Raw genomic sequence first — 26,524 nt, 5'->3', positions numbered from 1 at the left:
CAACCTTCGTCTCAGAATTGATTAGATGTTGATTCCATAACATCCACGTTGACTTAATGACTGTGCACACCTTCGAACACCTTTGAATACTCCACGCTTGAATCTCCGAATTCCACCGAAGAAGATGCAAACTCCGCTCAAGAGCAACTTTGGCCGCTCGAGCGGGAAGACCAAAAAACAAGGAAAAAATACAACTCAATTAAACTAAGCTTGTTCGCGGAATTGGCAACAAGTAGGGACCTAACAATTTAGGGAAAAAAATTCCTAAAACACTTCTCTATTTAAAAAATTTCATCACATACAAATTTTGAATGTCACAAATATAATTTTTAATTGAGGTGTAACATTGAATGCTTCCTTTTCACTTTTTTCTTACAACTAAACATAAATTTGTAAGTCACTTTCTCGTGTGTTTTCCTCTCCTAGCAAGCCTATTTTTATTACTTTCGTCTTTTCCACTCTAGCAAACACAATAAAAATGCATTTACAAATTTTATCTGATGACTTGGCTTCTCTCCAGTCTAATTTAGGATTGAAGAGATACTGTTAAATTCATTGAGTTTATTTTAGATCTCGTTTTGATAATTCGAATAGTTCACATTTTAAGTTTCATAGGGTATATCATTCTAGCAAAATATCAAGTCGATTGAATAACAAAAATCACATGTTCGGATCAATTTTGTATTAAAAAAATAGATGGTAAGAAAATAAATGTTTCATACAAAATTTATCCGAACATGTGATTTTTGTTATTCAATCAACTTGATTTTTTGCAGGGATAATATAGTTGACAAATCCTAAAATTTGAATGGTCTGAATCATCGAAATAAGACTTAAAAGTGAGCCCAATAAACTAGACTAGATGGTCTAGTCCGATAATAAACTAGAAACAGGCTAGTCGCTTTTATCTAATCCAGTGATAGCATTGTACAATGTTACAAGAAACTTACCCTTGACAAAGAATTATTAAAGACTTACACTTTTAAATTCACAATAAAGTGATAAGAGAGTTGAATTATATATTATTAATTGCATAATGAATTAAAATTTAACTTCAGAATACATCAAATTGTGATAATTTTTTCTTTTTTCTTTTTTCAAGAGTCTCAAATATTTTCTATGATGAAATGCTCTATAGTCTGGGAGTAAGGTGGGCCCTGTCACAGCCCCCTCAAGCACCATTTTGATTTGTATATAAAATAAATAAATAAATAAATAAATAAAATTGACTATAGTGCTTCCACCTGCAGGCTGCAGCCCAGACAACACTTCACCGTTTTGGCTGGGTTTGATTTGTATATGTATAAAATATATATATATATATATATATTATTAAATTTTGTAATATACATCTATAAAGAAATTGCCTTGTTTGGCATATATTAAAAAAGTCAAAAAGTCAATATTCTATTTAAGTCACATCATCTTATTCAAGTCATATCACCTTTCTACCACATCACTTCAAATTTAACCCATATTTCATAAAAAATCAAAAAATACACTTATTTAGAATATCTCAAACAACTCTTAAAATGAGAAACAGTACAAATTGTATGAAAATTTAATTTTGCAATAATTTTATTTGTTTTGAATCACTTTTTTATAAAAAAAAATAAATTAATTAAATAAGTGTTTATGTTTTAACATTGATTTGCATTTAAATTTAAATTTTTGCATTTCTATTTCAAGTGTTTATGTTTTAATGTTGATTTGCATTTTATTTTATTTTATTTTATTTTTTTTATAGAGAAGTGATTTTGAGACATAAAAATATTGTAAAACTAAATTTTTCTTCTTCTTCCGGTCAATATTTCTTCTTATTTTTTTTTCTTTTTATTTGTTTAGTCTAATTTTTGAATACTATCGTCTAATTTTTGAATACTATTTTAAATTATTTTATTCTTCGTGTTTTTTTTTTAATTTTTAATGAGTTTTTTTAATATATTTAAATCAAAAAAATTATTATTTAAACACAAATCTAGATGAACCTACAAAATAAAATATTTTTAAAAAATATAGACTTTTTTTTGTGTATTTAGTAAATTTTAATTTATTAAAAAATCACCAATATTTTTATTATTTTTTTTGTGTACTTTTAGATTAAGTGAATGAAAAAAAAAATATATAAATATAAAATGTTCACTAAAAATATAAAAAAATGCAGAAAATAAAACTGAAAATAAATCTTCTTCTTCTTCTTCTTCTTTTTTTTTTTTTTTTTTTTTGGTTAGATAACAAACTAGAAAAAATTCCAATTATGCTAATTATCTTTAACAAACTTTTAAAATAGAAACCCGGTAAAAAGTGAAAGTCAAAACAAACTTTTCCAAATACAGTTTCACCGATCTAACTTAACAACCACTCCAAAGTATCTTCAACTATTTCACTCCCTCACACATTGCTGCCACACACCACCAAAACATGAGGTGGTCGCCGCCACTGCCGCCTCCACCGTGGTCGACAGCGATCTTCACTGCCTTACGCGGCGAAGGCCTGGGTTTAGCCACCATGTCGTACGTCGACGTTGACTACCTCCGCTACCTTGCTCCGTCGTGGCACGAGATGTTAGGATTATGGACACCCAGATTAATAAACAACAAACACATAGAGAACACAAAAATTTTACGTGATTCGGCCCAATGCCTACGTCCACGGAGCAGAAAAGAGAATTTCACTAAAATTGAGTAAAATACAAAAAACAGATGAGGAGATAAAACTCTCACTCAACTCACAAATTTCTCTCTCAATTCTTTGATGATACAATTCACCCTCTCCCTCTCGTCTCTATTTATACACAAAGATGAGAAAGAGGGAGGGAGACAAACCCACAAAAAATTCTACCTTCTGTTGGTGAGAGTCAACAATGGCAAGAACGTGAAGAGAAGGGAGAGATGCCCAGCTCAGACTTCCGTCACTACAATGGAAGTCGTCGTACACCATCCTTGTCTGCTTTGCATGCATGTGAGTTGGAACCAACAATTCTCCCATTTCATACCCACATCCATGACTGACTTCTCACTTGAAGTCCATCCTGGCAATGTCTCTGCAAATTTTGAGTTTGTCTTTCGAGACCACCTTTGTAAGCATGTCAGCTGGATTCTTATCTGTATGGATCTTGATCAGTTCCAATAACTACTTTTCCATCACTTCGCGTATCCAATGATACCGAACATCAATGTGCTTCGTGCGAGAATGGTACATAGAATTCTTGCTCAGGTCCATGGCACTCTGGCTATCACAATGTACCGTGAACTTCTCTTGCTTTAGTCCTAGTTCTTGGAGAAACCGCTTCAACCACAACATCTATTTCCCAGCTTCTGCTGTAACAATGTACTCTGCCTCAGTTGTGGATAAAGCAACACACTTCTACAGCTTGGACTGCCAAGACACAGCTCCCCCTGCGAAAGTGAACATAAATCTTGATGTAGATTTCCTACCATCAAGATCGCCTGCCATATTTGAATCAGTATAGCCGTCCAAGACTGGTTTAGCATCTTTAAAGCACAAACACGTTTTAGATGTACCCTTAAGGTATCTCAGAATCCACTTGACTATTTCCCATTGCTCTTTCCTTGGATTGGAAAGGAATCTGCTTACTACTCTAACAACATGAGCAATATCTGGTTGAGTGGACACCATTACATACATTAAACTCCCTACAGCGGATAAGTAGGGAATAGCCTCCATCTCTTCTCTTTCTTTAGTAGAGAAGGGACAAGAACTCTTGCTCAGCTTGAAATGATTAGCCAGCGGAGTACTGACTGGCTTGGCATCTTTCATGTTAGGCTTCTCAATCACCCGTTCAACGTACTTCTCCTGTGACAATCACAACTTTTTGGCTTTCTTGTCACGCATAATTTTCATGCCCAAAATTTGTTGTGCAGGGCCTAGGTCCTTCATGTCAAAGAATTGTGATAACTCATTTTTCAGTGATTTGATTGTTGTGGTACCCTGTCCAACAATCAGCATGTTATCAACATAGAGTAGGTGTATGATGAAGTTTCCACTGGGAAATTCCCTAACATATACACACTGGCCTGCGACAGTTCTCTTGTACTCATGACCTACCATGAATGAGTCAAACTTCTTGTACCACTATCTCGGCACTTGTTTGAGGCCGTAGAGACTTTTCTTCAATCTGCATACTAAGTTTTCTTTCCTTTTTACTTCAAAACCTTGTGGCTGCTCCATCTAAATTTCTTCCTTCAGATCACCATGGAGAAATGCCATCTTCACATCCATTTGTTCAAGTTCCAAATTCAAACTGGCTGCTAGTCCCAAAACTACTCGAATAGATGGCATTTCACAACTGGTGAGAAATTTCATCAAAATCAATACCTTTCTTCTTCCCAATACCTTTGACAACCAATCAAGCCTTATACTTGACTAGCTTTCCGTTGCCATCTTTCTTTAACTTGAACACCCATTTGTTCTTCAGTGCTTTTCGACCCTAGGGAAGTTTTACCAAATCATAAGTCTGATTTTTCTGCAAAGATTGTATCTTTTCTTGCATAGCTTGTTGTCAGCTACTCTTCTCCTTATGATTCTGAGCTTCTTAAAAACTTTCTGGCTCCCCCTTATCAGTAAGCAAAATATACTCAGAAGTAGGGTATTTTGACGACGGCTTAGACTCTCTTGTTGATCTTCATAACTGTGGACCAACAGTCTTTGGCGGAGGGGGTTGTGGCTCCCCCTGCTCAACATCATCTTCTTCCAGATCTTCTTCTTCTGGAAAACCATCCTGTAACTCTACATCATTGGCTGCATGCTGCGGTAGCTCTTCTTCATCAGTGGCATGCTGGGATGGTGCAGGATTGGGAATAATTTCTGAAACATCATCAACTCTGGGTTTGGCTGATTGCCTAAAGTCTTCTAAAGTTTGGCCTTCTTGAAACACCACATCTCGGGTTTGAATGAGTTTCTTGTTTTTCTGATCCCATAATTTGTATCCAAATTCTTCATCTCCATAGCTAATAAAGATGCATGGAGTGGCTTTATCATCCAGCGTCTGTCTGTGCTCTTTGGAGACATGTGCAAATGCTTTGCACCCAAACACTCTTAAGTGAGAGTAAGAAATCTCCCTTCCAGACTATACTTTTTCTGGAATCTAAAAATTCAATGGAACAGATGGCGATCTGCTGATCAGATAGCAGGCAACACGAACAGCTTCTTCCCAAAATGGCTTTGGCAACTTTGCCATTTTGAGCATACATCTAACCTTATCCACAATGGTTCGGTTCATTCTCTCGGCTACACCATTGTGCTGTGGGGTTCCAGGAACAGTCTTCTCATGCCGGATGCCGCGAGTAGCACAGTAGGCTTCAAACTCTTTTGACGTGTACTCGCCTCCATTGTTTGTTTGGAGACATTTCAGCTTCTTTCCGGTCTCCCTTTCCATCATGACATGGAATGTCTGAACATGTTGGAACACCTCAGCTTTAGTCTTTAGGACATAAACCCATACCTTCCGTGATGCATTTTCAATAAAATGTTAGGAAGCATTTTCTGCCACCTAAAGATTCTACTTCTATAGGACCACATACATCAGAGTATACTCTGCTCAACAACTTTGATTGTTTTTCTAGATGATGAATAGAAAGCGACTCTATGATGCTTTCCAAATAAGCAGTTGTCATAAGGATTCAATTTCGCATATTTGGGAAGGGGAATGAGAGACTTATTTGCCAGAATCTGCAACCCTTTCTCACTCATGTGACCCAGCCTTTTATGCCATAAATTTGGTGATGCCTCATCTTCTGCTACGTTGAGGCTGTTTGAATTTACCTGCACATCAGTCTTGTACAATGTGCCACTTGCCTGTCTTCTGGCTACAACTAGAGATGCCTTTTTCAACTTCCATATGCCTTTGCCGAAGTAGTTCTTATAGCCTTGTCGATCTGAGGCTATCCTTGAGATAAGATTCAGGAGTAAATCAGGAACATGCCTGACATTTTTTAACACCATCATGCACCCAACTTTGGTTTGGATGCGAAAATCACCGATTCCCATAATCTTCGAAAAACTGAAGTTACCCATCTTTACTGTACCAAAATCTCCAGCTTGGTATGTACTGAAAAACCCTTTTGGGATGTAGCATGGTGGGATGCTGCTGTATTTACCACCCACTCGGTGTCGTTGTCTAACATATGGAGGCATTTTTCTTCTCCAACAGAGAATAATGCAATATCCTCTGAGATAGTAATTGCAGTGTTCCCATCTTCGGTCTTTGGCTGTCTAGTGCCTTGTTTTTGTTCTCCTTTAAAGCCATAGCAATAATTCTTTATGTGACCCTTCTGGCCACAGTGGTAACATTTGAACTTCGGCCGGCTCGTACCTTCTCTGGACTTCCCCCTGTTTTGAGATCTTCCCCTGCTACGTCCTCTGCTTTTGCTTTTTCCTCTACTTCTGCCTCTGCCTTTACCTCTACCTTTATTTTCCATGACGAGGGCATGGGACTGATCTCCACCCATGTCTTTCTTTCTTGCCTCTTCACTGAATAGAGCATCTGTAACCATGCTCATGGTCAGTTTTCCTTCTGGTACAGAGTTGTTGAGGGACACCACCAACGCCTCCTGTGAGAACCCAAATATAAAAATAAAGTAAATAATTAGATAATAATAATTTTACAAATCTCAAATATTTTACTGTGAATCTTTAAGTGCGAATTAAATATTATTAGAGGGTCTTTTAATTAATTTTAAACTTAAAATAAATTTATGGTGAAAGTATTTAATTTAGAGGCAAGATTTATTATTAAAAAAAAAATAGAAGGCAAGTTAGTAAGTATATTTTGTTATAATAATAGTTATATTTTATTTAAATTAATGGGTTAAAAAATAAAATAATATAAAGAGATAATAATTTAGAGCCTTTTGTTTAGATATATAAAGTAACCCTAGGTTGCCTAATACAATATATAACAACCCTAGGGTTCCTAACAACACTATAGCAGCAGCAACAGTAGAAACATGAGAGAGGAAGAGAGAGCAAGAGATGGAAAAGAGAGAGGGAGAGAAAGCACCCTTGTGTCTCAACAACTCTCCAAGGTATTAATCAATCTATTCTTGTTCTATTATAATATGTTGTTGACATAGTTATGGTGCTTGTGGGTGTTGTGAGTTGGTGGAAGAAAAAAGAATGGATTGGCTGATTGGGATAGTATTCTAAAAATTTTAATTGAATTCATAATGTTGCTCCTAAGAATATTAATCTATCAGCAAACTTTAGAAATCATGAAACCATAACAAACGAATGAATTTTGAACTGAAATTTTTACAGTAAATCAATTACATATTGAATTGCATATCTGAATTTTTTCATAATTTTTGGGAGTCAAAATCCATATAAAATGATGCGTTCAAATCTGTCCAGAAAACTAGTTTAAACAATAAATTCGGGAGTGTTGTTCTCTTTGGGTATAAATCCGAAAATTATCAAATCATCGTCATTAGAACCGGTTACAAGTCTAGTTTCTTACATTTTTGGCCTTGCGTTGATTGCTCCTGTATACTAAGAGAACCATTAATTTATTTAAAGTGCTGCAGAAAACAACCTGTTTGGGCATAATTAATTGTAAATAATTATGTTGATAAGCAAATCAAGTAAAACCAATTGGGTTTGAAACTTAGGATATATTAGTTGATATCTTGAGGGTTTTGGAATTTTTCGAATGGTGTAGAGTGGGTTTTTAATTTTCAGAGTTAGTGAACAGTTCGGGAAAACCTATCAAAAATTCTATTTTATCTCAAAGTCACATTTAATTAAGTTTCGACCGGAACCCATGTCTTGGGTGATTTTAGACCTTGAAGAACATGAATTTAGGCAATATTTAAGAGTGACGGTGAGTTGGGTTGAGCTGTGTTAGTGCGCATTAGTTGAGGTTGCTTTGTTCCTATTCTTTAGTATTTTTAAATTAGTAGTGACGTGTAGTTTTTTTACTTGGTTCAGGGCACTAGTTGGACTTTTATACTCTATTCGAGGACTACATTATTTCGTTTCCGGGTGAGTTTCATGCTACATATTTTTATAAATGTTCCCCTACCCTGAACTGTTGGAAAATTAAATTGTTGTTTTATGACTAAACTGTTTTGATAAATTATTATATTATCAATGGAATCAAATTATTTCTGAAACATGTGTGAACTTGACATACTGTAAACTATTTATTTTGGTCACATGTTTATAATGATGAACAACCATGTCTTGCGAAACTGATGTGTATTGATTATTGGGGCCATCTGTGTATTTAGCCCAGGGAAATTGGTCCACTGTATGTGGTGACTCTGGCGATTAGGGAACAGATCTGGGTTGGGCCGTGATGACTCTAGTGCTCAACGATTGTAAGGAAAAGACCTAGGTTAAGCTAGGTGACCTTCAATCGGATCGTCTTAGAGAAAAGGCCCAGGTTGCCACCCTGAGGATGACTCTTAGATCAGTATTGGATCCAACGGGGCTTATAGCCTTGAGAACTGTGTGGCATGTTAATTGTTATTTCTTAGTACCCAGAAAATTATTGGTATTCATGTTGTAATCTGTTTTCAGTGAAAAATGTCATTTATTATGTTCTTGAGAGACATGAGTATTTTAACTGTTAAACTGTGAAACCTTCTTTTTGAAACAAATTATCTTTATCAAAACTGTATGCCAATCTAGTTTCTGTGATATATATCTTATTTTAGAATTGAACCCTGTTTTCAAAACTGTATTTACTATCCATGTTGCTACTCACTGAGCTATCAGCTGACTTAGTTGTTTATCATTTCCAGGTGTTAGAAGGACTTAGAATAGACTCATGGCGTAGTGGGGACTCAATTGCATGGATCTCTAGGACATTCATTTATTTTATTTTAGATTGTCATGTCCAGTTTGTGCATATTTCTTTTTATTTTTATTGAGGTTCATTTAGGATTATTTTGATGTGTGGGCTATTTATATCCCATAGGTTTGGATGGTATTGATTACGGTTGGTTTTGCCGTTTATACTTGTGGCATGTCACTAGATTGAGTTTGGTTATTTATTACTGAACTTTTGTATAGTTGTTCAACGTGATTATGGATTCGTATTTAAGGCTTACGTGTGCCTTGGGCTTAGTCCCTGTGGGCCACGACCGGTCATGCCTGGATTTGGGGTGTGACATCTCCTAACTGTTTTGCAAAGAACTGAGCAGCAAAAGGGTTTGCATCTTATCATCTAACTCCATTTTGACAGTTGCTAGTTGGTTCACCAGATTTTAAAACTCAATGGTGTATTCAGCAACAGAGATACTGCCTTTCAACTTCAAATTTACAAGTCTTCTCATTAGGAGGGCTTTGTTCTGAGCAGTCTTCGATTGGTACATGCCTTCTAACTTCGTCCAAAGAGCATAAACATCAGTTTCTTGGGCGACATGGTGGCAGACACTGTGATCGATCCATTGTCTGATCTGCCCAATGGTTTTCTGATTCTTTCGCTTCCAGTCTTCGTCATTTTCCGTTGCTAGTTTAACTCCATTAAGCTCAATGGGGTCAAACAAATCTCGATAGTACGGGACATCTTCCATTTTGGGCTTCCAGATTGCATAGTTGAAAGCAGTTAGCTTGATCATAGATCCCGAAGTCGGCGTTGATTCCTCCATCAACACTTGTCTCTACAGAAAATGATCTCAGTTTGAAAATCAGGTTTCGTTGTTGAGTTTGGACTGGTCATATTAGCTGTAAAAGCACTTTAGATTGCCAAAATAAAAATTGCAAATTTTTGAAATCTAATTTACAAAATTTGACCATACAGATATGTCCAAAATATTCCAAATAGTTGGAAAGAACTATTGGATCACCCAAATTGGACATTAAATGGCTTAGATCTAGCCAAAATAGGTTGAACGGTTTAGATCGGTGCAATCGGGTGCGACTGAGAAGCACTGGATAATTTCTCCAGTTCAGCTGGCGTCAAGATGACTTCAGCGGTTTGTCGCCTGGCGGCGCGGCTTGGTCAGTGGCTCAGTCAATGGCGGCTTGGTTGGTGGCTCAATCAACAACTTCGGCTCGGATTGGCAGCTCAGACGACGTCAGCGGCCGTCGTTGTGATGTCAACTAATGGCGATGGAATGACGTCAGCACCTGGCGAATTGGGGACGATGCGTAGGGACGTGGTAACGCGTCAAAGCGTGTGGTTACGGCATCACAAAACGCGTGACGGCGTGTGGGGACTCCTTCGATGCCCTTTTTCGACACGGTTTTCACCTTTGTTCTCGTCTCGTCGAGATTTTCAACCTAGTGTAATCAAACTAGATTTCGACCACTTTGAATTTTGGACAATTTTTGAGAACGCACTCTGTTTTTCCGAAAACACACAATGCGACACTGATACCACTTGTTAGGATTATGGACACCCAGATTAATAAATAAAAAATACACAAAGAACACAAACTTTAGGCGGTTCAGTCCAACGCAGAACAAAAAAGAAAATTTCACTAAAATTAAGTAAAATACCAACAAAAAAAAAAAACAGGAGATAAAACTCTCACTCAAAACACACAAAAAAAAAACTCTCACCCAACTCACAAATATCCCTCTTAATTTTCTGATACAATTCACCCACTCCCTCTCGTCTCATTTATACACAAAGATGAGACAGAGAAGGAGTCAAACCCGCCAAAATTTCAACAAGCAAGAAGGTGAAGTGAGAAGGGAGAGATGCCCAGCTCAGACTTCCGTCACTTGCGATGGAAGTCGTCGTACGCCATCCTTCTTTGCGTTGCATGCATGTGAGTTGGAACTAACACGAGAAGCTCCAGCCGCTGCTCTGGACCGTTCTCGCTCTCATCGCCGTCGTTCGCGTTCCTTTCTACAAGCACTGGTCCGCCGAGCTCCGCTTCGCTCTCCCCGTTGTCGCCGCCTTGCTTTTCATGCTCTCTGCTCTTCTCTTCGAAGTTCTCTCCGTTCGCTTCGTCACCGCCGTCCTCGGCCTCGATTGGCACCGGTAATACACAATTTCTCTTCTCTTCTCTTCAAATCTGATGAATCTTTACTCAGCTCGTAAATATCGATATATGTGTTTAATTTGTTGTAAAGGGTTTGGTTGGTCATCTTCCAAGGTCATTTCCACAGGAAGATGACCAATCAAACCCTTTACAGTGGTTCATAGGATTTTTCTGCAGTAACTTATAGTGCCGTATAGTTATGCTTCATTTTTAGGTTATTGTTTGATTTCATTTCAACTTCTTATTCATTTCATTCATGGCTCCGCTTGATGGGTTAGGAAATAATTTCATGTACGCTTGTACACAAAGAAGAGGGTTCTTTTGTAATGTTTGAGGGTATAGAACCGGTAAATTAGGCTTGGTTTGTTGATTCGAGTCATGGGTTTTATACAAGTTATTGTCATTTGGCTTGAAATTTTGTATTAACCCCGATCTTCTTTTTTGTGCTATTTTCTGGATTATTTGGCTGGAGAGAAATTCACGGATCTTTGATGGAAAAGAGGCTGCTGCAGATTCTTTATGGGATAAGGCTGGGTTTTTGGCTTCATTTTGGGCTTTTGTGTCTCCTCCTTTTAAGGGAGTTCCACTTTTCTTGATTTCTAGGATTGGACTGCTGTTTGCAACCCCTAATGATTGGATTTTCTTGTTTTTTCTTACTTTTTGTTGGCTGTTTTTATTTTGATTAAGTCCTTTTTCACTGTATGAGGACTTCTTGTCCTCCACACTTTCTTCTTTAATAAATTTTGTTGTTGATTTTCAAAAACAATTCTATCATCACCCTCTTGTGAAATCCTGCTAATATAGAAAGCAGCGATAAATACCTGCATTGCGTGCCCCCAATCTGATGTTGAAGCGTATTGGTATGAAAATTACATATTTATGTTTGTTACTTGGATGGAAGTATGGCTTCAATTGGAACCAGGGTCAATCATTTTTTATTCTTTTTTGAACCGGGGTCACTCTTAAAAATTGGGAAAAGAAAATGTGTCACAAAATAGTACAAAAGTGTAATTTGGGTTAACATGCATCATGTGAATAGCAGTCACCAAGTATGTATAGTCATAAAAATGTCTCAAAAGTCAATATATTATTGTAAACTTGAATTTGGACCTATTTGGTGCATCTTATTAAAGTTGCTTTGTTTTTTTGGAAGTTGTGCCAGAGTGTTAGGTTCAACTTTTTCTTTTAGCTTGTGAGGCAAAAATAGCTTAAATAAGTTTAGAAAAGCTTATTTGGAAGCTAGGGGATAGGTGTTTTTAGCTTCTGCTTTATGATGATTTTTCAATTTAGGAAAAGCTGCATCAAACTCAGGAAGTGAAATGATAAAAGTTTGGAATAAATTCGTCTAAACTTTGCTTTCTCATGTAGTGAATAAAGAAGTTTGGAATCAATTAAAGTGATTTTCAAGTTGTGGGCTGCCAGTTTGTTAATTGAAGTGGTAGAACATTTTATTTAGTCAAAACTTATGTTTATTTTGTTATACAACAAAATGATGGTGGATCAAAACATGATATACAAATATGTTCTATGCTTAAGCACATACTTTGCCAGGTTGTGGAGCCGAAGAAAAAGGAGGAAGATTTTAATGAAACAAGTTAATGGTGTAGAATTATAGTATTAACGGATAGGTTGTGTATCCATAGTTTGATAATTTTAAATATAGACTTCCTTTAGCAGTGCTTGTCTGGGCAAGTTTTAAAGAACCTAGGTGGAATGATATTTGTATTGATGGCTTCTTAGCGATCCCTTGATGGAGCTTATGAAATATATTTTAACTTCTTATCAGTTATCTCTTTGATGAACAATGTTAGAATGATAAAGTTGTTGCAAGTGCCATTTCATTATTGGTGAACTTGAAATAATTCCTGTGTCCTGGTTTGCAGGGCATGCACATGTTGCCGAAGCTCTTGCTGTACCGCTTCACATTCTCTTCACAATGCCCTGGACGTGAGTATTAATTGAAAATTCTCATCCATGTTTTACTTCTTTTCCTTAATTTTGTTTTTTATTAGAGAACAGCTCCTTACATCCTTTTCAATAGGCAGGCCAACCTATGAATTTCCCCATCCATTGGCGTGCGTACCCCAAAGCGCTGGTTATTGGGTATGTTCTTGTCTGACAATTTGTTCTGTATTTGATTTTCCAATTGAAGAGCTTTTGAATTAAATTTTACCCCAAATTGTTTCCTAATATATCTTGCTGGTTCCAGCTTTCATATATAGTTGTCGATTTACTGATATGGTGGGGCATAAGGGGATATATCAATGACTTCAGGAAAAGGAATTTGAAGCTTGCTCCTATTGCATACTTTAGTTTGTACCGTGGGTCAGTATCCCATTTGCCAACAGCCTATATGTGGAGTCCTCATGTTATGCCAAAGCCAAGTGGTAAGGACGATATTGTCTATATTAAAACAGAGATTATTTGTGTATTGATTATGGGATGTAGATTTATCTGTTTCGTTGTCCATTTCTTCACTAATGCCTGAACATACTCTACCGTCTTCTAAAGCCTTGGTAATTTCTTATTAGTCATTGGCTCATTGTTGACATAACGGTCTTCTTGCATCATTATGGACGGTTCATATTACGCTTATTACCCAATGCTTGGTAATTAATCTTTTGATGATTGCAAATAAACCCATTTCTTATCAATTTTACTGCCATCATTTTGGTTTTAATTTGGGTTCAATAGAGGTGGTATTGGGTTGGTTTAAGGGAGCTACTACTTGTTTTCCATATTTGTGGCTTCTTCTTTTGTTATTGTCAGTTGTTCACCTCATATTCGTGTTGCTTCCCCTACATTGGGCTATATGACAGTGGTTTTCATATTAGGCATGACTAGTATGGTTATGCCCTAGAGTCAAGTGGAAGATACACCACATACATCCAAGTGGGGTCAGTTTAAGAGTATCAACGGAACTGTTTTTTTTTTCCTTCTCAAAAGTAGTGAAATCAATTGTAGTTCCCTGGTTAAGACATAATTATGTATGGACAGCATGCTTCTTATACTCTTTCCTTGAGTTGGCACCAATTTGTTGGATTATGTGATTAGTGTGAGAGCTGTTGGAATGTGTCCCATATTGTCTGGAGCTGGCCCATCTATGCTGGTTACAAGGTTCTAGTTTTTCTCTCCTTAACACCTGGGTTTTAAGGATAAGTGTGGGTTGAGCTTTTCAATTTGGTATTAGAGCTTGGTTGGGCCTATTATTGGTGTGCCGTTTGTCCGACTATTGTATGTCCTGGTCCAGGAGGGTGTGTTGGAATGTGTCCCATATCGCCTGTAGTTGCCCCATTTGTGTTGGTTATAAGGCTCTAGTTTCTCTCTTCTTAACAGCTGAGTTTTTAGGATAAGTGTGGACTGAACTTTTCAATTAGAGCTTGTCATGTAAAACAATTCTTCTTTTAGTTCACAGCATGAATATCATTACTATTTACATCTAAGCTTTTTACTCCACATGAATTCTTGGTTTGGATGTGGAATTGAATCTATGGTTCATATATCAACTACTTTTTAAAAAATTGATTTCATTTGGCTAACATGCAGATTGGGGCCCCCAAGTCGATGTTGTTGGTTATTGTTTCCTAAACCTTGGGTCAAAGTACCAACCTCCTGAGGAGTTTGTTCAATGGATTCAAAAAGGACCTCAACCTATTTATATTGGCTTTGGGAGCATGGTATGGTGACCTTCTCAAAACTATGTGAGAAAAATAATTTACATTTGTAATTGTAGCATTTCTGACGGCTACATGCCATTGTATTATTATTATTATTATTATTAGGGTTCTTATCCTTCACGTTCTGATTGAGTAAAATAGTTTGAGTCATCCTAATATGTTTTACTTTTCTCTAGATTACTTGGACTCCAAAGCATTTTTTCTTAATTAACAATATTTTGACGTCATCAATAGTTTATCTTTGCATCAGTTATGTTCAGATTTACCCAACCTTCATCTTCTTGATTTCATGAAACCTCAAATGGGTCTGGCTTTGTATTTTTGATGTTTTATCAGTCCAAACTTGCAAAATTTGCTAAGAGGTGGGCTACATATTGTGATGAAGATCATGGAAAGAAGAAAAAGAGTAAATCTAGAATTTCACCTGAAGTACATTTAGGGCATCAAAAATTAAAGATTTGGAATAATTTTGAGTCTTCATGTCATTATAGTAGGTTTTAGTTTTTAAGGGTATAATGGTAATTCCCATAATTGTTGGACATGGGTTGTAGGGGTCACCTATGGGTTTTATTTTGGGTCAAGTTATTAAATGGGTCTTATATATGGGTTTTATTATTTCTAAAATAATTTTAGTTGTCAAAAGTTTAAGTTTCCTATTTTGATATTGAAGTAGAATTAGAAGTCATTAAAGTTTCTTATTATGATTGAAGTAGAATTGGAAGTCATAGTTGGTCTAAAATATTAGTAGTTGCTAAATATTTTTAGTATCTAAATTTGAATTGTAGTCCTTATAGAATTAGGAGTCTTTAGCCTATAAATATGTGTAACTCAAAGATTGACGAGCAGAGTAAATATTATCAAAATTTGAGATTGTGTTTGTATGATTGGCCTATCCCTTGTGAGGGTGAAGCATCTCTCTCTCTCACTCTCTCTCTCTCTAACAATGTTACTGTTCACTTCACTGTTCAAAGTGCTTAGAACAGCCACCCGACAGCCCCTAAACACTCGTGTTGTCATTCCCAAAACCCTACCCTTTTGCAGCCACAAAATCTCACCAAATCTAGCCCTATAAGTCTATTATTGCTGCTGTCAGTATACTTAAACTGGGCTCACTACTTGTAGGAAAGTAATCCCTACTCATCCTACATCATATTGGTTATTCAAATTTGAAGGTGGCTTCAGATTGTTAGGTGTTAGTTTTGGGGTCATGCAGGTTGCGTTAATGGTTAAGCCAGTGTTCTGTGCTTCTTCCTTCATGTAATAGGATTTTAATCACTTTGAATCAACATGTCCTTGATGTGAAATGCTTCATTTAGAATGCTGTTGGTCAGGAAGTATACCGGTCAAGAAACTGAAATTAAGGATTTCTAGGAATGTAATTTGTTTGCTGTTGAATTTGTCGCACTCTACAGTGAAGCCAAAAAATTAATTAAAAAAAGAGTAGAAAATTAAAAAAAAATTACGGTATCTCCAATGGAGGCCCATGTTCGATGAACTTCAAGACTACTTGTATATGTGTCTAGAATTGGGATTCTTGGTAGGATTGACACCAGGCTATTACATTCAAGTAAATATTTTAGAACGACATCAAGAATGCAAGGATTTAATAGAAAATATCATTAGTATATTGGAAAAGAGTAGCTTATAAGGAAGGAAAAGTGTACTTTGAAAAGAGTCATAGGCTTATCGAAAAAAGTAGCAACACTTACCAAATTTAAAAAAAAATGGATTTAAGAAGTAAAAATGGATCCAGACTCATTGATTCCCAAGAAAAGCAAAATATTATGGAACACCATTTGAGAAGCAAAATAATCTGCTGTAGCCATCTACAAAAAAGTGAGCCTTCATGTCTCTGTTATGGTCTCCATGTGTGTGTGTCCACATGCATTAACTTTGCTCTTCATAGTCTCTTTTCAAATTGTTCCTCGGCCAATTAGGTAGAGGATTTTTATTCATTTATTTATTTCCCCCCTTTGCTTTATTTCCACTGTATTACTTTGTTCACTACACTCTTCGTCCGAAACACAGTTTGGTCTGTACCCAGTCCTATTTTGACATTGACATAATGCATGTGTCTGCTGAATTTTCTGTGAATTTTCCAATCAATATTGTTTCCAGATGTCATGCTTTTTATTAATTGAAATGTGGAGAGGTTATAACTCAATATATTACTTATTTCTTGTTAAGCCTCTTGAAGATCCCAAGAAAACTATGGATATTATTTTGGAGGCATTGAAGAATACAGGACAAAGGGGAATAATTTGTTGAGGTTGGGGGGACCTTGGTACACATGAGTGTCTTTCTTCTTCTTCATATTTTTTTCCTGTTCAATGATTAATGGTTATTTCGTGCTTCCTACAATCTTTTGTTAAAGACTACATTGTCAATATAGCTACCTTGAGTAAATTAATTTATATTTTACTTCAAATTTGTATTGCAGTTCCAGAAGTTTCTGACAGTGTTTTCCCTCTAGAGGATTGCCCTCATGATTGGCTGTTCCCTCAATGTTTGGCTGTGGTGAGTTCTATTTTAAGCTACCTTTAGATTGGCGAACCTTGTATTTATTTTTTAAGCTTATTTTGGGGGGTGAAGGTTGTAGACTCTTTGTTAAAGGTGAATGTGAGTGTTGAAATGCCTTTGGAAATCAATTGTTACATGATCTATCATCTATATAGTTGCATTGTTAATGTTTTGAATGCAGCTATACATGCCAGGAAATACTACACAAATGCACAGTTTTGTAATGCATTTTAAAGTTACAGATCTGTGTGATAGATCACTAAAAGGAAATGGTATTGTCATGAATGTGCAGGTACATCATGGCAGTGCTGGAACCACTGCTACAGGACTAAGGGCTGGGCTAATATTCTTGTTCATAAGTTTTTCATTGTTGTAGTATTCTTGGCTGCATATGAGAATGTCAGTATGATGCTTCAACATGTAAAATATGTGTTAAATAAGTTTCAAAAACTGAGTTGAATGGTCATGAAGATAGTTTCTTGCCAACAAGTGATTGCATTGGTAGTTCATTTCTTTCCCCAACAAGGGTAAGGGTGTAGATACATGTCTGACATGCGTATCCAATTTAGACATCTGAATATTTTAATTTTATATGATGTTTGAAGAAGATGCTCAAATTTGCTAGTAAAGAAACATTTATATATAACTTGTCAACGAATATAAGATATAAATTTCATATTTTTCCTAAATCACATTTAATTTGAAGCATATTTCTAAATAATTTACAACATCATATCCAAGAATATTACACAATATGCAATATATAGAAGTGTTTTAACAGTTTAAGACGTATCCTCATACCTATACCCAACTTTTGGATGCATATCCTAATGTCCTAAGATATAGATCTAGGAAGATCTGATGCTTGGATGCTCATCCGGACCCAATACTCGTACCCAAGTCTATGTAACTATCCCATGATAGATAATTTTCCTTTCTATGTGCTATTTTTAAAAAGTGTAGTTGGTTTTACTTAATGTCCACATCATGAAATGCAGTGTCCAACAACCATAGTCCCATTCTTTGGAGATCAGTTCTTTTGGGGTGAGAGAATTTATGAAAAAGGACTGGGACCAGCTCCGATCCCTATATCTCAGCTCAATGTTGAATCCTTGTCAGATGCTGTACAATTCATGCTTCAGCCAGAGGTAATTTATATGTGCGTGTGAGTGTGTGGTATCTCAAATTTTTTACAGGATGAGGTCAGTCATTGTCATCATTAATTTTAATTAGCTTGAAAAGTTGTTGCAGCTAAAATTCTTAACTAGGCGATGCTAGTTGTTTTTGTCTTTCTCATTTTCTTATTCCCACCCACCACCCACTTTGTCAATGTCAATAGATGGACAACGCATCTGAAACATCAATCAACCTACAAGCAATTTTTGTGGCTTACAATTTTAGAACTAGCAGCGAAATTGAAGCATCTATGAAGCCTAATCTTAATCTCCTCTGGAGAAGAGGAACGAGAATAAATGAATATATTTATTTGGTACATTACTCTTTTTGCGTTATCTAGTGTCCAAAGGAGTTTGTAGTGTTGTGTTGCTTCTTGGGAAATTTAGCTATAAACCCCCTTTACCTTCCTTTCATTGTTAAAAGGACTAAGAAAAAAATTATATTTTCTAAACCCCCTCATAATTATAAAATTTTGCATAAAGGACAATTTATTATTTAAATATTTTATTAGACTATTCCCTCAACTAAATTTCCTCACCTTCTCCACCCACTCTCTCCTCACCTTCTCTGCTCTTTTACGAGCTCTCTGTTATGATCCTTAACATTCTTCGATCTCCTCCTACGTCGATTCAGTTTTCCGATCACTCTCCGGCGGTTCATACGCCGCCGCCGGTGTCTTCCTCAAGGCGGTGGAACATGGTCGAAGCCTCAACCAAGCAAACGCACAAACAAATTCTCTCTTTTCCTTCTCTCTTCCATTCCTAGGGTTTGGATTGGATTCGTTCGAAGCTCTCGTGATTTCCAACCAAAACTATGAATATACCTAAATCACTCTCAGTTGCAGAGAATTTTCTTTGAATGGCGCATAGGTTTCGCAGTGGAAGAGATTGTCGGAGATGATCGGAGAAAGCTTCGATGACGTCGACTTATCGCCTTCCAATTTTCATGAAGTTCATGTTCTTGCCGTTGATGATAGCCTCGTCGATCAAAAATTCGAATTGTGAAAGAGTATAGAGACGAATCGCGCGACTGTTCAAAATTTTCATATTTGAACACAGTTCTTCAGATTTTTCATATATATATATGTGTGTGTTTGTGTGTGTTTGTGTGTGCGTGTGTGTGTGAGGGACAGATTTTTCATTTGGATAGTGTTGTTAAGTTCTTAAATTGATCTATTGATGAGTTGTTACTATGTTCTCTCAACTTTTTGTTGTAAAATTGTTTTTGATTTTGATAAATTTTTGTGTCGTGAGTGAGCAATATGGATTGTGTATATGTAATAGATAACAGAGAAGTCAAAGAGGTGATACGAAAGAGGCAAGTAACTGTGAAGAAACAGAAGAACAGTGGTTGTGAATGATCTAATTTCATTTGATAGAATCAGAGTAAAATTTTACTCTGGTTCTATTGCTCTGTTTTTTTCATTTGACAGAACCAGAGTAAAATTTTACTTTTATACAAAGTAAAATTTTACTTTTAGCTTCAGAGTCTCACAGTTTACTTGTTTTTCAGAGTAAAATTTTACTTTTATACAGAGTAAAATTTTACTTTTAGTTTCAGAGTGTAAAATTTTACTCTTATTCAGAGTAAAATTTTACTTTTATACAGAGTAAAATTTTACTTTAGTTTTAGAGTGTAACATTTTACTCTTATTCAGAGTAAAATTTTACTTTCATACAGAGTAAAATTTTACTTTAGTTTTAGAGTGTAACATTTTACTCTTATTCAGAGTAAAATTTTACTTTCATACAGAGTAAAATTTTACTTTCAGCTTCAGAGTTTCACAGTTTACTTGTTTTTCAGAGTAAAATTTTACTTTTATACAGAGTAAAATTTTACTTTTTGTTTCAGAGTGTAAAATTTTACTCTTATTCAGAGTAAAATTTTATTTTTATAAAGAGAAAAATTTTACTTTAGTTTCAGAGTGTAACATTTTATTCTTATTCAGAGTAAAATTTTACTTTTATACAAAGTAAAATTTTACTTTTACTCTGAAATACATAGTGAAGATGGCTTAATAGGAGAGCTAATAGATATGAGGGTAATATAGTAAAAGAAACAAGTTTTAAAATATCAGGGGGTTTTGAAAGTACTTATATAATTCTTGTCCTTTTGAAAGACAAATTAGATAGTGAGGGGGCTATCACCAAATCCCCCTTGCTTCTTTGCTTCTCTAACGTGGACCATGGTGTTAGAGTAGCCAAAAGATGTGTGCTCGAACCTTGTCGCCTACTTGATAATTCTAGTACTCACTGATATTTATTGGACCTTATTGTTAATCTCGTTAAAAAAAGAAAAGAAAAGATCCTGACCTTGTTTTTCCGAAGGAAGTCTAACACCTTGGAACACTTTGATCTTTGTTTATTTTTTAAAACTAATTTTGTTATTAATTTAATTTTATTTTTTTTGGATAAGTTTGTAATCCTTTTCTTGATTGGACCCTTATGCACATTTAGAATTGTATATACTTTTGCTTGATAAAATTGATTTGTTTGATTCACATTAAATTTCCTTTTGGATTGAACACTAGTGCCCTTATTTATGTAAAGAGATGTGTAGGACTTTACGTGTTTGATTATTTAAATTTTGAGCTTGTATATGCATTTATGTAAGCCTCTAGTATTTGTTTCCAAATATTTATGTTCGTTTCTAAAATAAATTTTGCCATTTCCCTTGTGTTTCCGAAACCTACCTGAAATCTTTCCATTTCCAAGTTGACCAAAACAACACTCCAAAGCGAAATTTTGATCATGGATATAGACTAAATGTTGTCCTGGATCATGATTTAGTTCTAAACCTTCACACACACACACACACACACACATATATATTTCCTTTCCTTTTACTTTTTCTTTGTCTTGTTTATTGGGAAATTAGTTTCGTTTTGGTTTTTTGGTGTATCTATGATGATACATTGTTTAGGTTTCTCTTTTGCTCAAATTATAACTATGCTTCTCATTCAAGCAAAAGAGAACCTATGAAAATGGTGTATTAATGACTTTTGACTCTCCTAGGTGAAATCTCAAGCAATGGAAATAGCGAAGTCGATAGAGAATGAAGATGGCGTAGCGGCCGCTGTTGATGCATTTCACCGGCATTTGCCTTCAGAGCTACCGTTGCCAAGGTCATTTCCACAGGAAGATGACCAACCAAACCCCTTACAGTGGTTCTTTATTCAAATTGGGAAATTATGTTGTCTTCCTTGTGGTTCACAGGATTTTTCTGCAGTAACTTTCAGGGCCGTATAGTTGTGCTTCATTTTTAGATTATTGTTTGATTTTATTTCAACTTCTTATTCATTTCATTCATGGCTCCGCTTTAAGGGTTAGCAAATAATTTCATGTATGCTTGTACACAAGGAATAGGGTTCTTTTGTAATGTTTGAGGGTATAGAACAGGTAAATTAGGCTTGGTTTGTTGATTCGAGTCATGGGTTTTATACAAGTTATTGTCATTTGGCTTGGAATTTTGTAGTAACCTGGATCTTCTTTTTGTGGAATATATTGAATTGTGGGTTTATTATTCATTAGTGACTAATATCCAAATCTAATTTCTGTATCTGAAATGCATAACTTCTGCATTTGCAATTGACTTAGCTGCCTTGCATGGTTATTCCTCCGATTAGGCAATATTGACATTCGTATTAGGGGCAAGTTGGGGAGATTCCATTAGGTGATTTAATGCCATTTCTGGGAATGGCTTGGATCAAGAAAATCACTACTAAAATCCTATCAATCGGCGTGCACATGTCTGGTGAAAGTAACGAGGATACAAGATTCATAGTATTGATACATATACATTCTTCATATTGTTTTTTATTCAATGCTGTAAAAATGCTCAATTTCTATGTTGCACATAAATGTTTTCCATAATAATTATGAAAATCTACATGTATTGAAATTAATATCATACATATGCCAAGATCAAATTATTTTATTTTGCCCCTTTGCTACAGCACTCTGGCCTCATAATTATAGGAGGTTCCTCATGGTATATCCATCACATATGCAACAATGTCTTCTTTTTCAGGGACGAATTAGCTTACAATGTTTGTGTTGGTTCTTTTTCAGTGAAGAATTATCCATCACATATAATTTTGGAAATTTGTGTTGCAATGTTTAGCTTAAGGCCTCGTTTGGGAATCCTCATTTTTAGTCAGAAAGTCAAAAAATTATTAAATTAGTCAAAAAGTCAACAACTCATGTCAAAAAGTCAAAGATTTTCTTTTCTCTCTACTTTTTGCATATCTTTTCGTAAAAAGTCAAAAAGTCATCCCAAACATAATAGTTTTTTTTAGTTCATATTTTAGCCAAATGGTCAAAAAATTACTAAATTAGCCTGTTCTCAAACGAGGCCTAAATAAGCTTATTATTGGGAAGGGGAAGTGTTTCAACTTTTGCTTTTTAATTATTGACATGTTAGGAATTGCACCAATCGTGTTTTCCATAGTTTTAGCAAGAGTTTCATGCACTAAGTCGTTATTTATTTATTTATTTTTATAAAAAAGATCGATATATCTTTTACTCTTCTCAAATCTTGCTTTAATTGAAATCTCTGAGTTTTTATTTATTGTTATTATTGTTAGAAGGAAGATGTATCTCAAACGTGTTGAGAACTTTCATTAACTCGGACAAATTTTGAATTTCAAAACTATTAGAATCCATCTGACCACCTTATATTCCTTTCCTTGGCATAGTGCATATGGATGATTCACTCTCAAAGGCATGTACATGTACTGGTTTAAGGTTTTCAAATTCTCTTCATATATTCGAGTCTGTTACTTTGATTCTTTTGCTTACAATGTATTGCACGAGAGGTAAGCCTCTTTACGTCCCCCTCTCGGTTTCGGATTATTAATAATTATTTCTCGATTTTGGATTATTAATAAAATTTTCCTCATACTGTTGAGGTTTATCCCAAAAAAACAAAAACAAAAACAACTTCTATAAGAGCATCCCTATTGGATCTCCTAAATCCATCCCTTATTTTAGGGAGTCTTTCTTTATAAATCAACCCCATTAGCTTCCTTAAAGCAACTCATTATAAAAAATGCTACAGTTGCTCCCCAGCTGTAGGGAGCAACTCTTCACCCCTCAAAAATATAAAATTATTTTTTATTCAACCATCATTGGTTCTTGATCATCTCCATCCCCAAAAATATAAAATATAAAATAATTAAAAAATAATATTTTATTAGAATAGAAAAAGAATAGGAAGTTTGTTGGGGGAAGTAGACGAAAAAGTGAATCCTAAAATAGGAAATGAAATTTTTAATAATATTTTAGGATAAAATTTTAGGGAATGTGCTGAGGATGCTCTAATAGCACAAGTTCTTAAATTCTATTATAACATATCCCATATTTAACTATTTCTGATATAATATTTATTTGATACATAAATGAGTTCTATAATAAGCAAACCTATACTTTCATAAGATATATAGTACTAATTGTTACAATTTCATGATCATTTTTTTTAGATTTTAATTCCTTTCCACCTTGACTCCATATAGTTGCTTGAATTATCAGGTGCAGCATAAACTCCGCACTTGAAATACAAGTCTCCCGGCCCCTGATCGTTCTTCACGAATTTCTGGACCCCATCGATGAAAACTGTCAACTTTCCCTTCATCCACGTCCTGGATCACTTTTAATCGGAACTATTTATCATATAGATTTGTGTCCACCACCTCAAACCTATAGTACCTCATATCACCGTCATATATCCTCAGTTGTAGAGTCGTAGCACCTTTTTTCGCACCATGGATCTGCATTATGGTGACACCTGATGTTCCCTTTGGCACATAAAAATACCCTTCAAATTGCCATACTCCAGATGAGTAATCATGACCCTGGAAAGAAAAAAATTCAAGTGGAATTTCACATAATGATCACTTGAAACTCTGTTATTTTAGCTATATTTGTTGTGACTAGAATATTCTTCTGTGCAGGTAGACTTTTTTTTTTTTTTGGTATATGCATGTGGAGAGAGTGGAGGAGAGTACCTTAAGGCGAACTTCTGTGCAGGCCTGGTTCCACTGTCACCGTAGAAGGGCTTGTCGTGGTTGTAGACCCATAATCTCCGGACTCCATGTTCATAACTGTAACGATCGTCCAGAGGCACGTTGTATTGTTTTTGCAACCCGAAATTCTTTTCGGTTAGTGGCACGAGGGTGAATCCATCTGTGGGATCAGCAGAGCAAAACAGAACAAGTTTCGCTGAAAATGCCACAAGAACAAGGAATAGAAGACTGTTCTTGTGAGAAATTTCCATGTTTTGTTTGCAGAGTTAGGACTTCTATGAAGTAGAGCACTGATTGAAGTTGTTGCTTCGCTCAGGGACTTGGAAGACTATTTATGCTCAGATTTCTTGTGGGGTTGCCACTAGCATACAGCTGCTTTTGTTGAAGATTGGCTCTCATTCACCAAAGTCAATGATAGCTACTGATTGAAGATAAATGAAGAAGCTGAAGATTTGAGCTAAAGATTTAACCGAGCTATTCCATGGTAGGGTCTTTGATTTTCAGATTTTGTTGGTGGCTGTCATACATGCTGTCAGTATCGTGTCGATGGCGATGAAGACTTTAGCTCTCCCAATACATCTATAAATGGGTAGCAAAAGGGGGCAGTTCGGCGTGGTGAAATCAGAGAGTGGGAATTACAGAGTGTAAGCAACAAAAGAGTGTGAGCAAGAGTTGAGTGAGAGTAGTGTCTCCTTCTCCTTCACTATTGTAATTTTATATTTCTCTCCATATAGTAAATCCGTTGCCTGTGGACATTGGCGATTTGTCGAACCACGTAAATCTTTGTGTGTTCTTGTTTGTGTGATTGCTTGTGATTGTTTATGTTGGACCATTTTCATATCTTTATTTATTATTTTGGTGTAACCATTTTTTCTTAGTTAATGGTCGTTATTTTGTGTAACCATTTTCTCTTAGTTAGCGGTCATTATTTTAGTGTAACCATTTTTTCTTAGTTAATGGTCATTATTTTGGTGTAACTTGTAAGGTCCTAATGGCCTATAAATAGTCTCTCTCGTCTACTATTTTCTACACCAAAAAAACACACACTAACTATTTTCTATATAAGAGAGATTACTAGCAAGGAAGGGTGTTTTTCTTGGTAGAGCTTTGGGTTCACCATCTTGTGCAGTGCAGAGTTGGCCTGAACCATACGACAAGTAGTCGGACTGTTGTATCCTGGAGGGGACAAGTCATAGTTTTGTGACTGCTGCATCGGTATTTGGATTCTTTCTACCGCAGTGGGCTTGATCTCCTTAAAGAAAACGAGATATCCGTGCCTCAGCCTGATCTATTTGTATCTCATTTTCTTTGTATCATTTATCAATAAAATATAATTTTTTTTGGTATTTTCACCAACAGTTTATGAGTTTTAGGCACAACAGCTTTGTTGTAGCAAGTCACAATAAGTCTAGTAACACATAAATTAAATAGAAAATCGGACATAGAGGCTTGGTTTTGGAAAATGTTTTTCAAGTAGTTTGTTTATTTATTTTCACTTTTTTACTGTTTTGTAGGATATGGTAGTTGAAAAAGTCCATGCGTTTGTCAAATGCTAAAAAAATTTGCTTTTATTATTAAGAAAGTTTAGGTGGGTGTACGGGGAGGAAATAATTCTCCTCGTATAATCCTGTTGACCAAATCCACGCTCCTCCGTACGACGTCGCTTTATCACCTGAAAACACAAACGTGAGCTAGCCGGCGGGTGTGTGCCGGAAACCTCTCCGATGCCTAAGTCAGAAAACTTGACAAATAGACAAAGCTCTATGTTCTCAGAAAAGATTGTGTTCAATTACCTCCTCCCAGGTGATGCTTGTGAGCTTTTATAAGTTTCATGTGGCACAATCCTAGTAGGACTTGTATTTCTCCATACAGAGTCCACCTAGGATTCATACTCCTGAGGATAATGCTTATCCTTTTACACCCTCCCCCACTGCTTAAACCAAGTGGGATGGTTTTTACCATGGCCGAACTTCTACGTGACCGAAATAACAGTGACGATGCTGAGCCACAGAGTAGGCCGAACTACCATTTGACCGAAGTAAAGTAGGCCGAACTATCCTTAGTTCAGCCCTTCCCTTTACTCTTCCTCATATCGGCTTCTCATCTGTTTAACCCACGGTGTGTTTGGACCGAACCAACGACTCTCGACCGGTATAACTCCCAAACCGGTA

The 26,524-nt window shown here is 35.8% G+C and overlaps 1 protein-coding gene and 1 pseudogene across 1 annotated transcript; one reads left to right on the top strand and one right to left on the bottom strand.

Annotated features, from left to right (window-relative positions):
• Positions 1-10,555: 10,555 nt before the first annotated feature.
• On the top strand, positions 10,556-21,855 carry LOC114280673 (sterol 3-beta-glucosyltransferase UGT80B1-like). Its single transcript, XM_082874552.1, has 8 exons — positions 10,556-10,957; positions 12,842-12,905; positions 13,000-13,061; positions 13,168-13,345; positions 17,076-17,152; positions 17,448-17,495; positions 18,154-18,303; positions 21,346-21,855. Exons 1-8 carry the CDS (start codon positions 10,604-10,606, stop codon positions 21,577-21,579), a joined length of 1,167 nt encoding a protein of 388 aa, XP_082730678.1. The 5' UTR covers positions 10,556-10,603; the 3' UTR covers positions 21,580-21,855.
• A 1,942-nt stretch (positions 21,856-23,797) lies between these two features.
• On the bottom strand, positions 23,798-24,765 carry LOC114280661 (citrate-binding protein-like; annotated as a pseudogene).
• Positions 24,766-26,524: the final 1,759 nt, after the last annotated feature.

Source organism: Camellia sinensis, chromosome 6, assembly GCF_055761805.1.
Source record: "Camellia sinensis isolate YWXY chromosome 6, ASM5576180v1, whole genome shotgun sequence".
NCBI classification, from domain to species: domain Eukaryota; kingdom Viridiplantae; phylum Streptophyta; class Magnoliopsida; order Ericales; family Theaceae; genus Camellia; species Camellia sinensis.
Note: the sequence above shows the minus strand (reverse complement) of the source record. Positions and strands in the feature narration are given on the sequence as shown.

Bases quoted from the DNA above. Each gene is read 5' to 3' on its own strand.
- LOC114280673 (XM_082874552.1), top strand. From the start codon at position 10,604: ATGAGACAGAGAAGGAGTCAAACCCGCCAAAATTTCAACAAGCAAGAA. The intron at 17,496-18,153 runs CTAATATTCTTG...CATGAAATGCAG, and splicing joins CTACAGGACTAAGGGCTGGG to TGTCCAACAACCATAGTCCC. The intron at 18,304-21,345 runs GTAATTTATATG...TGACTCTCCTAG, and splicing joins AATTCATGCTTCAGCCAGAG to GTGAAATCTCAAGCAATGGA.